This window comes from Nerophis ophidion, linkage group LG06 (assembly GCF_033978795.1).
Source record: "Nerophis ophidion isolate RoL-2023_Sa linkage group LG06, RoL_Noph_v1.0, whole genome shotgun sequence".
Lineage (NCBI taxonomy): Eukaryota > Metazoa > Chordata > Actinopteri > Syngnathiformes > Syngnathidae > Nerophis > Nerophis ophidion.
Window position 1 is genome coordinate 6,764,976 of NC_084616.1, and position 13,277 is coordinate 6,778,252.

At 45.9% G+C, this 13,277-nt stretch overlaps 2 protein-coding genes across 3 annotated transcripts; both read left to right on the forward strand.

Annotated features, from left to right (window-relative positions):
* Window positions 1–3,939: 3,939 nt before the first annotated feature.
* On the forward strand, window positions 3,940–6,122 carry LOC133554112 (C-type lectin Cal-like). The gene is made up of 6 exons (XM_061902521.1): window positions 3,940–4,075; window positions 4,179–4,206; window positions 4,267–4,349; window positions 4,434–4,562; window positions 5,701–5,803; window positions 5,881–6,122. Exons 1-6 carry the CDS (start codon window positions 4,013–4,015, stop codon window positions 5,958–5,960), a joined length of 486 nt encoding a protein of 161 aa, XP_061758505.1. The 5' UTR covers window positions 3,940–4,012; the 3' UTR covers window positions 5,961–6,122.
* Window positions 6,123–10,492: 4,370 nt separating this feature from the next.
* LOC133554111 (lithostathine-1-like) lies at window positions 10,493–13,003 on the forward strand. Of its 2 annotated transcripts, none has more exons than XM_061902519.1 (6): window positions 10,493–10,664; window positions 10,762–10,789; window positions 10,864–10,949; window positions 11,053–11,181; window positions 12,521–12,623; window positions 12,711–13,003. In XM_061902519.1, the coding sequence occupies exons 1-6, from the start codon at window positions 10,602–10,604 to the stop codon at window positions 12,791–12,793; spliced, it is 492 nt and encodes a 163-aa protein (XP_061758503.1). In that variant the 5' UTR covers window positions 10,493–10,601; the 3' UTR covers window positions 12,794–13,003. The 2 variants fall into 2 exon arrangements, with proteins under 2 accessions (XP_061758503.1, XP_061758504.1); XM_061902520.1 differs by having other exon boundaries at window positions 10,762–10,777.
* The last annotated feature ends 274 nt before the right edge of the window (window positions 13,004–13,277 follow it).

Sequence of the window (13,277 nt, forward strand, 5' to 3'; positions counted from 1 at the left end):
AAGGAAAACTCACACCCAGTGGGCAGGGAGAATTCACATCCAGTGGGACGCCAGTGACAATGTTGACTATGAGAAACCTTGGAGAGGACCTCAGATGTGGGCAACCCCCCCCCCTCTAGGGGACCGAAAGCAATGGATGTCGAGCGGGTCTAACATGATACTGTGAAAGTTCAATCCATAGTGGCTCCAACACAGCCGCGAGAGTTCAGTTCAAAGCGGATCCAAGACAGCAGCGAGAGTCCCGTCCACAGGAAACCATCTCAAGCGGAGGCTGATCAGCAGCGTAGAGATGTCCCCAACCGATACAGGCGAGCGGTCCATCCTGGGTCTCGACTCTGGACAGCCAGTACTTCATCCATGGTCATCGGACCGGACCCCCTCCACAAGGGAGGGGGGGACATAGGAGAAAGAAAAGAAGCGGCAGATCAACTGGTCTAAAAAGGAGGTCTATTTAAAGGCTAGAGTATACAGATGAGTTTTAAGGTGAGACTTAAATGCTTCTACTGAGGTAGCATCTCGAACTGTTACCGGGAGGGCATTCCAGAGTACTGGAGCCCGAACGGAAAACGCTCTATAGCCCGCAGACTTTTTTTGGGCTCTAGGAATCACTAATAAGCCGGAGTCTTTTGAACGCAGATTTCTTGCCGGGACATATGGTACAATACAATCGGCAAGATAGGATGGAGCTAGACCGTGTAGTATTTTATACGTGAGTAGTAAAACCTTAAAGTCACATCTTAAGTGCACAGGAAACCAGTGCAGGTGAGCCAGTATAGGTATATATGTATGTATATATGTATATAAAGGTATATACAGTATAGGTATATATGTATGTATATATGTATATAAAGGTATATACAGTATAGGTATATATGTATGTATATATGTATATAAAGGTATATACAGTATAGGTATATATGTATGTATATACAGTATGTATATAAAGGTATATACAGTATAGGTATATATGTATGTATATATGTATATAAAGGTATATACAGTATAGGCGTAATGTGATCAAACTTTCTTGTTCTTGTCAAAAGTCTAGCAGCAGCATTTTGTACCAACTGTAATCTTTTAATGCTAGACATGGGGAGACCCCAAAATAATACGTTACAGTAATCGAGACGAGACGTAACAAACGCATGGATAATGATCTCGGCGTCTTTAGTGGACAAAATGGAGCGAATTTTAGCGATATCACGGAGATGAAAGAAGGCCGTTTTAGTAACGCTTTCTTTGTCCTATGTCCCCCCCTCCATAGGAGAAAGAAAAGAAGCGGCAGATCAACTGGTCTAAAAAGGAGGTCTATTTAAAGGCTAGAGTATACAGATGAGTTTTAAGGTGAGACTTAAATGTTTCTACTGAGGTGGCATCTCAAACTGTTACCGGGAGGGCATTCCAGAGTACTGGAGCCCGTACGGAAAACGCTCTATAGCCCGCAGACTTTTTTTGGGCTCGAGGAATCATTAATAAGCCGGAGTCTTATTATGGCTGTTTGAGTGGTAAAGGTTGCCGACCCCTGGTCTATTTATATCACTTTATGCTGTTTTCTACACTTTGAAATTCAACTCATATTGAAAAAAGACACCTGTCATAGAAACAGTCCTCTCCAGGCAAACCTCTCCTTGACTGGATTACAAGAGTGTCAACAAGAGGTTTGGTAAGAAAAAGAACTCTGTTGGCTCGATAACCTCAAGCAGAAGAAATACAAAATAGCAATCGTTTGCCCTCGCTGTTGAGTTCCAAGCAAGATATTACCTGGTGGGCTACGAATGATTTTAAGAAAGGTGAGATACCAACAGACACAAGTTGCCGATTGTATTTTAACCATATGTCCCGGCAAGAAATCTGCGTTCAAAGGACTCCGGCTTATTAGTGATTCCCAAAGCCCAAAAAAAGTCTGCAGGCTATAGAGCGTTTTCCGTTCGGGCTCCAGTACTCTGGAATGCCCTCCCGGTAACAGTTCGAGATGCCACCTCAGTAGAAGCATTTAAGTCTCACCTTAAAACTCATCTGTATACTCTAGCCTTTAAATAGACCTCCTTTTTAGACCAGTTGATCTGCCGTTTCTTTTCTTTTTCTCCTATGTCCCACTCTCCCTTGTGGAGGGGGTCCGGTCCGATCCGGTGGCCATGTACTGCTTGCCTGTGTATCGGCTGGGGACATCCCGCCTCCGCTTGGGATGGTTTCCTGCTGGCTCCGCTGTGAACGGGACTCTCGCTGCTGTGTTGGACCCGCTTTGGACTGGACTCTCGCGACTGTGTTGGATCCATTATGGATTGAACTTTCACAGTATCATGTTAGACCCGCTCGACATCCATTGCTTTCCTCCTCTCCAAGGTTCTCATAGTCATCATTGTCACCGACGTCCCACTGGGTGTGAGTTTTCCTTGCCCTTATGTGGGCCTACCGAGGATGTCGTAGTGGTTTGTGCAGCCCTTTGAGACACTAGTGATTTAGGGCTATATAAGTAAACATTGTGGCGGTCCACTCCCTGTACGATCAGTGTCAGAGCTTGGTCCGCATTGCTGGCAGTAAGTCAGACACGTTTCCAGTGAGGGTTGGACTCCGCCAAGGCTGTCCTTTGTCACCGATTCTGTTCATAACTTTTATGGACAGAATCTCTAGGCGCAGTCAAGGCTTTGAGGGGTTCCGGTTTGGTGGCCGCGGGATTAGGTCTCTGCTTTTTGCAGATGATGTGGTCCTGATGGCTTCATGTGGCCGGGATCTTCAGCTCTCACTGGATCGGTTGGCAGCCGAGTGTGAAGCGACCGGAATGAGAATCAGCACCTCCAAGTCCGAGTCCATGGTTCTCGCCCGGAAAAAGGTGGAGTGCCATCTCCGGGTTGGGGAGGAGACCCTGCCCCAAGTGGAGGAGTTCAAGTACCTAGGAGTCTTGTTCACGAGTGGGGGAAGAGTGGATGGTGAGATCGACTGCGGCGTCTTCACTAATGCGAACGTTGTATCGATCCGTTGTGGGGAATAAGGAGCTAAGCCGGAAGGCAAAGCTCTCAATTTACCGGTTGATCTACGTTCCCATCCTCACCTATGGTCATGAGCTTTGGGTCATGAGCGAAAGGATAAGATCACGGGTACAAGCGGCCCAAATGAGTTTCCTCTCCCTTAGAGATAGGGTGAGAAGCTCTGCCATCCGGGAGGAACTCAAAGTAAAGCCGCTGCTCCTTCACATCGAGAGGAGCCAGATGAGGTGGTTCGGGCATCTGGTCAGGATGCCACCTGAACGCCTCCCTAGGGAGGTGTTTAGGGCACGTCCAGTCGGCAGGAGGCCACGGGGAAGACCCAGGACACGTTGGGAAGACTATGTCTCCCGGCTGGCCCGGGAACGCCTCGGGATCCCCCGGGAAGAGCTGGACGAAGTGGCTGGGGAGAGGGAAGTCTGGGCTTCCCTGTTTAGGCTGCTGCCCCCGCGACCCGACCTCGGATAAGCGGAAGATGATGGATGGAAGTAAACATTTATTGATTGAAGTAGTTCACATGGATCCAAAGATGTTAGGTTGTACCCCTTAACCCCAACTTCACTGATTCCGATTGTCTAAAGTTGGCCTTTTTTAACCAATTAAATCAAACAAGAGACATGTAATTGTCCTAATTAGTAACACACCCAGCTAAACATTCAATCCGTGTGGCCTGTTTAGTCGCTAACTCATTGTTTTTGTTACTTTGTTTCCTCACACCTTTTACAAACTTGCCTCTGCGTAGGCCGATTCCCAGCCAGCGCCCCGGTTGCCTGTGTGACTCCTTCTAAAGAAATCAGTCCCACACAGACGTTCCCAGAAAGTATTCAACCCAGCAGTGTTGTTGTGATGTGTCATGTTGCATGAATACGGTCAATAGTGGAGGGCTGTCAAGATAGGGTATAAAAAGGATGGCTCCTGCTTCTTCAGAGCATCAAGCATCACCACTGCAAAGGTAACACACCACTTTGCATTCGACTTTCCTCACTTTCTGATGTTTTTGAAAATCATTTTATTTTGTTACCGTTGCACAGATGGCATTTTCTCTCAGTGTATTCGTCCTCCTTTGTGGGATCAGTGGAGTGTTGACCGCAGGTGTAAGTCCGGATATATTTAAAACGCTGTCCCATGTACCGAGTTCTTCGTATTTCTTAAGTGTCTGGCAGTGTGTTTTGAACAAAGTGTTTTTCTTCCTCGCAGTGGTCTCCGTCCAACCTTTATGATTATGGTAGGTAGCCGTGACTTAGTGACACTTTTTCGAATTCTTAATTCAACAAATGTTTTACAGCCGGCTGCTGTCCCAAGGGCTGGACTCAGTTCAACGACCACTGTTACAGCCTCAAACAGCCCAAGACGTTCAAATTTGCAGAGGTATGCGAGGATCTTGCACGGTAGTTGGGGGGGTTACGATTCATGTGGTCTCACACGGTATGTCCACTCTGTTTATCCCGTCAGCTTGTATGCAGCACTCTCGGTGGCCATCTGGTCTCTATTCACAGTTACCTGGAAAATCAGGTGGTTCGCGGACTGCTTGACGAAGCGGATGCAAAGTTTGCCTGGATTGGACTCCATGATCCTTCTGCGGTAAAACCTGTAGCAGTGGCAAAGTTGTCTTGTACTCAGTGGAAATATTTGTTTGCACATCAAAAATAATCCTCTAGTTGATATTTGCCACACATCCACTTCAGTTAAAGTTTGTACAGAAATCCACGGCTGGAATGAATCATGATTATTTCATTGACCGCCATTCTTTTTCCTCCACACTCATATCTAATAATCTGGTAGGGCCTCAAACTTCAGCTCAAACTTTATGATGGTCTTTTTATTCCTAAATTTATATTTTACTTCTTGTTCGAATTGAGTTTGATGCCTTTACTTTGATGCTCTGCACTCGTTTGTGGTGAACAACTATTTATGTTTTTAAATGTCCCAGCAAGAAATCTGCGTTCAAAGGACTCCGGCTTATTAGTGATTCCCAAAGCCCAAAAAAAGTCTGCGGGCTGTAGAGCTTTTTCATTTCGGGCTCCAGTACTCTGGAATGCCCTCCCGGTAACAGTTCGAGATGCCACCTCAGTAGAAGCATTTAAGTCTCACCTTAAAACTCATTTGTATACTCTAGCCTTTAAATAGACTCCCTTTTTAGACCAGTTGATCTGCCGTTTCTTTTCTTTTTCTTCTATGTCCCACTCTCCTTTGTGGAGGGAGTCCGGTCCGATCCGGTGGCCATGTACTGCTCGCCTGTGTATCGGCCGGGGACATCTCTGCGCTGCTGATCAGCCTCCGCTTGGGATGGTTTCCTGCTGGCTCCGCTGTGAACGGGACTCTCGCTGCTGTGTTGGATCCGCTTTGGACTGGACTCTCGCGGCTGTGTTGGATCCATTATGGATTGATCTTTCACAGTATCATGTTCTCATAGTCATCAGTATCATCAGTATCACAGTATCATGTTCTCATAGTCATTATCGTCACCGATGTCCCACTGGGTGTGAGTTTTCCTTGCGCTTATGTGGGTCTACCGAGGATGTCGTGGTGGTTTGTGCAGCCCTTTGAGACACTAGTGATTTAGGGCTATATAAGTAAACATTGATTGATTGATTGATTGATTATGTTGATCAACTCTGGTTGTTTAGAATAAAAAGTTGGTATGGTAGTAGTTAACATCATCAAGATCTTTAATGACTTGTCTTTCGGAGTGACTCGTTCAAATGTGACTGTCTTCCAGGACGGAGACTATCAGTGGACTGACGGCTCAATCGTTGATTTTCTCAAGTTTCCCAAGCGACAGCCGGATCATTTTGGTGCCTGCGTGGGCATTTATGCAGCTGGTATGAGTATAATCAGTGAATCCTGTTTACTTGAGGGTGTAATGACATTCTTAAAACGGTATTTTTTTTTTGTCCAGGTAAATGGTTTGTTCAGGACTGCGAAAACGAGGAGCCATACGTTTGCGTCAGAGATGCACAGTGCTGTGGCAGCCACTAGTCAGCCTTCAGATCTTCTATGACCGTGTCTTTCCTTATTGACAATGACTCTATTACTGGTGTCTCTACATCTCTGGGTTTACTTATCAAGTCTTTGTTTCCTCTTCCTTCACAAACTTCAAAGATCATCTCTAAATAAATGAACATCCCTGCATCAAAAACATATCTTTGTCTGGACTAGTTTCTGACTTCTGAAGTACATTGATCAGTATAGAGCGGGGGTGCCCCACACTTTTTCTGCAGGCGAGCTACTTTTCAATCGACCAACTCGAGGGGATCTACCTCATTTATATATATCATTTATATTTATTTATTTATGAAAGAGACATTTTTGTAAACAAGTTAAATGTGTTTAATGATAATACAAGCATGTGTAACACATATAGATGTCTTTCTTTCACAAAGACAAGAATATAAGTTGGTGTATTACCTGATTCTGATGACTTGCATTGATTGGAATCAGACAGTAATGATGATAACGCCCACATTTTCAAATGGAGGAGAAAAAAAAGTTGTCCTTTCTGTACAATACCACATGAAAGTGGTTGGTTTTTGGCATCTAATTCATCCAGCTTCCATACACTTTACAAGAAAAACATTGGCGGCAAATTCCGTAGCTTGCTTGATTGACATTCACGGCACCCGAGGGTCTTGTGAGATGACGCTGGCTGCTGCCAGTTCATTATTATGAAAAAATGACAGAGAGGAAGGCGAGAAACACTTTTTATTTCAACAGACTTTCGCGCCGTCCCTTCCGTCAAAACTCTAAAGGCCGACTGCACGTTTCCTATCTTCACAATAAAAGCCCTGCTTCATGCTGCCTGCGCTAACAAAATAAGAGTCTCGGAAAGCTGGCGTGCACAAGTGATGTGCACGCCAGCTTTCTGAGGGATCGCTTGTGCACGCCAGTTTTCCGAGACTCTGTATTTAGTTAGCGCATCCATGTGATGTCAGATGAAACAAAGTTGGAGCTGTTTTAGCCACAATACCCAGCAATATCAGCATGGTGGTGGTAGTATTATGCTCTGGGCCTGGTTTGCTGCCAATGGAACTGCTGCTTTAAATGAGACAATGATAGAGGATTAGTTCCAAATTGTTAAGGACAAGCTAAAATCACCAGCCCGGAGGTTGGGTGTTCCAACAGGACAATGACCCCAAACACACCTCAAAAGTGGTAAAGGTGATTTTTAGTGATTCCTAAAGCCCAAAAAAAGTCTGCGGGCTATAGAGCGTTTTCCGTTCGGGCTCCAGTACTCTGGAATGCCCTCCCGGTAACAGTTCGAGATGCTACCTCAGTAGAAGCATTTAAGTCTCACCTTAAAACTCATCTGTATACTCTAGCCTTTAAATAGACCTCCTTTTTAGACCAGTTGATCTGCCGCTTCTTTTTTTTTTTTCTCCTATGTCCCCCCCTCCCTTGTGGAGGGGGTCCGGCCCGATGACCATGGATGAAGTACTGGCTGTCCAGAGTCGAGACCCAGGATGGACCACTCGCCTGTGTATGGGTTGGGGACATCTCTACGCTGCTGATCCGCCTCCGCTTGGGATGGTTTCCTCTCGCTGCTGTCTTGGATCCGCTTTGAACTGAACTCTTGCGGCTGTGTTGGAGCCACTATGGATTGAACTTTCACAGTATCATGTTAGACCCGCTCGACATCCATTGCTTTCGGTCCCCTAGAGGGGGGTGGGGGGGTTGCCCACATCTGAGGTCCTCTCCAAGGTTTCTCATAGTCAGCATTGTCACTGGCGTCCCACTGGATGTGAATTCTCCCTGCCCACTGGGTGTGAGTTTTCCTTGCCCTTTTGTGGGTTCTTCCGAGGATGTTGTAGTCGTAATGATTTGTGCAGTCCTTTGAGACATTTGTGATTTAGGGCTATATAAATAAACATTGATTGATTGATTGATTAAAAGGAATGGCTGAATCAGGCTAGAATGAAGGTTTTGGAATGGCCTTCCCAAAGTCCTGACTTAAACACGAGGACAATGCTAAAGAAACAAGTCCATGTCAGAAAACCAACAAATTTAGCTGAACTGCACCGATTTTGTCAAGAGGAGTGGTGAAAAATGTAAGCAGAAGCTTGTGGATGGCTACCAAAAGCGCCTTATCGCGGGGAAACTTTCCAAAGAACATGAAAGCGAATATTAACATTGCTGTATGTATACTTTTGATTGCTCACTGTGGAGAGACGCACGCGTTCTAGACTAGAATGGAGGCCAGGAGGCGGCGAGGAGAGGCGTGACGCACGCGGAGCGGCACAAGAACGGCAATCTGAGTCAGGTGCGTAAGACACACACCTGCTCACAATCGGTGCGTCTGCTCCTAGAATATAAGAGCGGCGAAGGGGGCACGATCGAGGGAGAGAGATGAGGAAACCACGGCAAGATGAGTCCCCGCCACCGACGCAGCAGGCGAGCACCGAAATGTGCAGCGCGACCGGGAAGCAGGACCGGCGCACTAGAATTCGGCGCACCCGACTGGCTCGAAGAAAGTTTGTGCCAACCAATAAAAGTAAATCAAACCTGCTACGACGCGTCATGTGTCAAGTGTCCTGGGAGGCCGTCACACTCAGATTTTCAGAAGAGACATAATGTATTCATAAAAGAAGCAAACTTCATGCATGTGCTCCAATCACTACATCACAATCAATCAATCAATCAATCAATCAATCAATCAATGTTTATTTATATAGCCCCAAATCACAAATGTCTCAAAGGACTGCACAAATCATTACGACTACGACATCCTCGGAAGAACCCACAAAAGGGCAAGGAAAACTCACACCCAGTGGGCAGGGAGAATTCACATCCAGTGGGACGCCAGTGACAATCCTGACTATGAGAAACCTTGGAGAGGACCTCAGATGTGGGCAACCCCCCCCCTCTAGGGGACCGAAAGCAATGGATGTCGAGCGGGTCTAACATGATACTGTGAAAGTTCAATCCATAGTGGCTCCAACACAGCCGCGAGAGTTCAGTTCAAAGCGGATCCAAGACAGCAGCGAGAGTCCCGTCCACAGGAGACCATCTCAAGCGGAGGCGGATCAGCAGCGTAGAGATGTCCCCAACCGTTACACAGGCGAGCGGTCCATCCTGGGTCTCGACTCTGGACAGCCAGTACTTCATCCATGGTCATCGGACCGGACCCCCTCCACAAGGGAGGGGGGGGGGACATAGGAGAAAGAAAAGAAGCGGCAGATCAACTGGTCTAAAAAGGAGGTCTATTTAAAGGCTAGAGTATACAGATGAGTTTTAAGGTGAGACTTAAATGCTTCTACTGAGGTAGCATCTTGAACTGTTACCGGGAGGGCATTCCAGAGTACTGGAGCCCGAACGGAAAACGCTCCATAGCCCGCAGACTTTTTTTGGGCTCTAGGAATCACTAATAAGCCGGAGTCTTTTGAACGCAGATTTCTTGCCGGGACATATGGTACAATACAATCGGCAAGATAGGCTGGAGTTAGACCGTGTAGTATTTTATACGTAAGTAGTAAAACCTTAAAGTCACATCTTAAGTGCACAGGAAGCCAGTGCAGGTGAGCCAGTATAGGTATATATGTATGTATATATGTATATAAAGGTATATACAGTATAGGTATATATGTATGTATATATGTATATAAAGGTATATACAGTACAGGCGTAATGTGATCAAACTTTCTTGTTCTTGTCAAAAGTCTAGCAGCCGCATTTTGTACCAACTGTAATCTTTTAATGCTAGACATGGGGAGACCTCAAAATAATACGTTACAGTAATCGAGACGAGGCGTAACAAACGCATGGATAATGATTTCGCCGTCTTTAGTGGACAAAATGGAGCGAAATTTAGCGATATTACGGAGATGAAAGGTCATACAGAAAGGTAAGAAATACCCCAATTATTGTATTTATTTCTTCAAGGCAAATGGGACTAAAGAGTATTTTATAGCCACGTTTTACCCAACGAGGAAAGGAATTCAGGTCAAAGAAAAGAAGAGAAAGAAAACCCTCCTAAGGCATTTATGGCTGACACCGCTCTTGTCGATGGAACTGCCAGAAATGAAGTTGTGGATGGGACTGTCCATACGTTTGAGGAGATGGTTCATTGTTCCCAAGAGAGTCCAGACTTTGCAGGAGTTTGGGTAAATGGGATTGGAATTGGAAGTGTTGATATTTTCATCATTTGACATAAATCTGGTGCGCCATGGAAGCAGTTGGGTTGGTCCTGCTGACCCCGACTTACCCTGAGTGTGATTGTTCCAAATTGGCATTTCTGCAACTAATTAAAGCAAACCACCTCATTGACACACCCAGGCAAACGGTGTGTATCCATGAATAGTGGTGGCCTACTTAGTCTTCAACTCTTTCTTCTTCTTGTTCCCTCACACCTTTGACCAGCTTGGATCAGCTGATGTCCCGCCAGAACCCCTCTGTCCTACATTCATTTCTTTTCAGTTGAGACTTTTTCAAAGAAAAATTTCCAATGCGTCATGTGACACTAATATGAGTGACATATTCCACATTCCAGCGCTGTCCAGCCAGCATATAAAAGGACGTATTTTTGTTGTCCTCAGCACAGAGCAGCACTACTTCAAAGGTAACGCGACACAACTTTGACATCCTACCTTTATTTTGAAAGGACAGCATCGGTCTATCATTGCACAGATGGCATTCACTCCAAGCGCCTTCTTCCTCCTTTGTGGGATCGCCGGACTGATGACTGGAGCAGTAAGTTGAAATATCGTTTGGATATAAAAACTAGTCAATTCTCAGTCACGGTAGTCGGTTGTGTCTTGATTTTAAAAAGTGATTTTCTTCTTCCCAGTGGTCCTTGCCTACCGGTAAGAACAAAGGTTGGTAGTTGTCTCGTATTGACACTTTGTGAGTGAACAATGTTTTGCTACTAAGAGTAAAACACGTGTTGCAGATGGTTGCTGTCCTGAGGGCTGGACTCAGTTGGACGATCACTGTTACGTCTTCCAAGATGACCTCCGAACTTTTGCAGATGCAGAGGTGTGGAATATTTTCAGTCTGTGGTTGCGATGCGGCTCTAAACCAGTTTGCTGCTGCTATTGGAACCATTGCATTGTTATTATTGTTTGTTTCTTCCATTTAGAGCGTTTGCAACGTTCTTGGTGGGAATCTGGTCTCCATCACCAGTTATGTGGACAATCTGGTCGTTGTCGCACTGGCTAAAGAAGGGGGTGTGGCCTTCACCTGGATTGGACTACATGATGCCATTGAGGTAAACTTTACCAGTAGGAATGTTGACTTGTGAAATGATAGAAACCTTCATCTGTCCTCCCGGCTGAATCTTCTCATCATCTTAAAGGAAGGCGGTGTCGAGTTGGGTGCATAGCAGGAGAACTAGGTGGACTAGAATGTTCAGTACACTCAAGCTCTACTTAGAAGTCGGCATTTGTTACATCGCCACTGGAAGGACTTTGGTCAAAGTTTTCCAAGAAAGACACTTTTCTGTCAGGATCATTTTCAATATTTTTCTACAACCAGCTGATTTTGGTCTCCAAACTTCATCCATCCATCCATCTTCTTCTGTTTATCCGAGGTCGGGTCGCGGGGGCAGCAGCCTAAGCAGGGAAACCCAGACTTCCCTCTCCCCAGCCACTTTGTCTAGATCTTCCCGGGGGATCCCGAGGCGTTCCCAGGCCAGCCGGGAGACATAGTCTTCCCAACGTGTCCTGGGTCTTCCCCGTGGCCTCCTACCGGTTGGACGTGCCCTAAACACCTCCCTAGGGAGGCGTTCGGGTGGCATCCTGACCAGATGCCCGAACCACCTCATCTGGCTCCTCTCCATGTGAAGGAGCAGCGGCTTTACTTTGAGTTCCTCCCGGATGGCAGAGCTTCTCACCCTATCTCTAAGGGCGGAGGAAACTCATTTCGGCCGCTTGTACCCGTGATCTTATCCTTTCGGTCATGACCCAAAGCTCATGACCATAGGTGAGGATGGGAACGTAGATCGACCGGTAAATTGAGAGCTTTGCCTTCCGGCTCAGCTCCTTCTTCACCACAACGGATCGGTACAACGTCCGCATTACTGAAGACGCCGCACCGATCCGCCTGTCGATCTCACGATCCACTCTTCCCCCACTCGTGAACAAGACTCCTAGGTACTTGAACTCCTCCACTTGGGGCAGGGTCTCCTCCCCAACCCGGAGATGGCACTCCACCCTTTTCCGGGCAAGAACCATGGACTCGGACTTGGAGGTGCTGATTCTCATTCCGGTCGCTTCACACTCGGCTGCGAACCGATCCAGTGAGAGCTGAAGATCCCCGGTCGGATGAAGCCATCAGGACCACATCATCTGCGAAAAGCAGAGACTTAATCCTGCGGTCACCAAACCGGAACCCCTCAACGCCTTGACTGCGCCTAGAAATTCTGTCCATAAAAGTTATGAACAGAATCGGTGACAAAGGACAGCCTTGGCGGAGTCCAACCCTCACTGGAGTCTCCAAACTCTTAGCTCAGAATCAAGTTTGACCTCAAACATCATCAGTTATTTCATGATATTGTAACATGTTGTCTTGTTATACAAGGAAGTGACTAATCGAATCTGGTTTTCCAGAAGGGAGACTTTCTTTGGACTGACGGCACAGACTTTGAGTTTGATAATTTTGCCGAAAACCAGCCTGACTTCGATGGCGCCTGTGTTGAGCTCTCGGTGGCTGGTATGAGTTTCACCCTCCATCAAACTTGCTAATTAATTGAATGCTGTATCAAAATTCATTCTTTCTTTTATTTTTTTTTTTGCACAGACGGAACTTTTTTCGACAAAGACTGCACCTTCGAGCAGTCCTCTGTCTGCATCAGAGATACCTTCTTCTGTGACAGCCACTAATCAGCAGCGTCTCTTCTGTTGCAACGTATACTGCTAATCAGGAGGACTATACTCAGATAATGTCCAACTTTAGCGGTGTCGTTGTACTTCTGGGTTTACTCAAGTCTTCTTTTCTTCATCAGTTCTCAAAGCCAACTTCCAGTCACACTCATGATTGAGATCTCAATGATAATCTCTCTAATTAATAAAGGAACATGTCTGCAACAAAAAGGTGTCTTTGTCTGGTAGTTGCTTGTGAATGTGTATTGCAGTAGTGTAGTATTGTGTATTGTAGTAGTGTAGTATTGTGTATTGCAGTAGTGTAGTATTGTGTATTGCAGTAGTGTAGTATTGTGTATTGCAGTAGTGTAGTATTGTGTATTGCAGTAGTGTAGTATTGTAGTAGTGTAGTATTGTGTATTTGCAGTAGTCTGGTATATGGCAACATTCTACTTTACTACCATGTACAATTGATCTTGTCTACACGAGGAATTTCAGTGGTAAC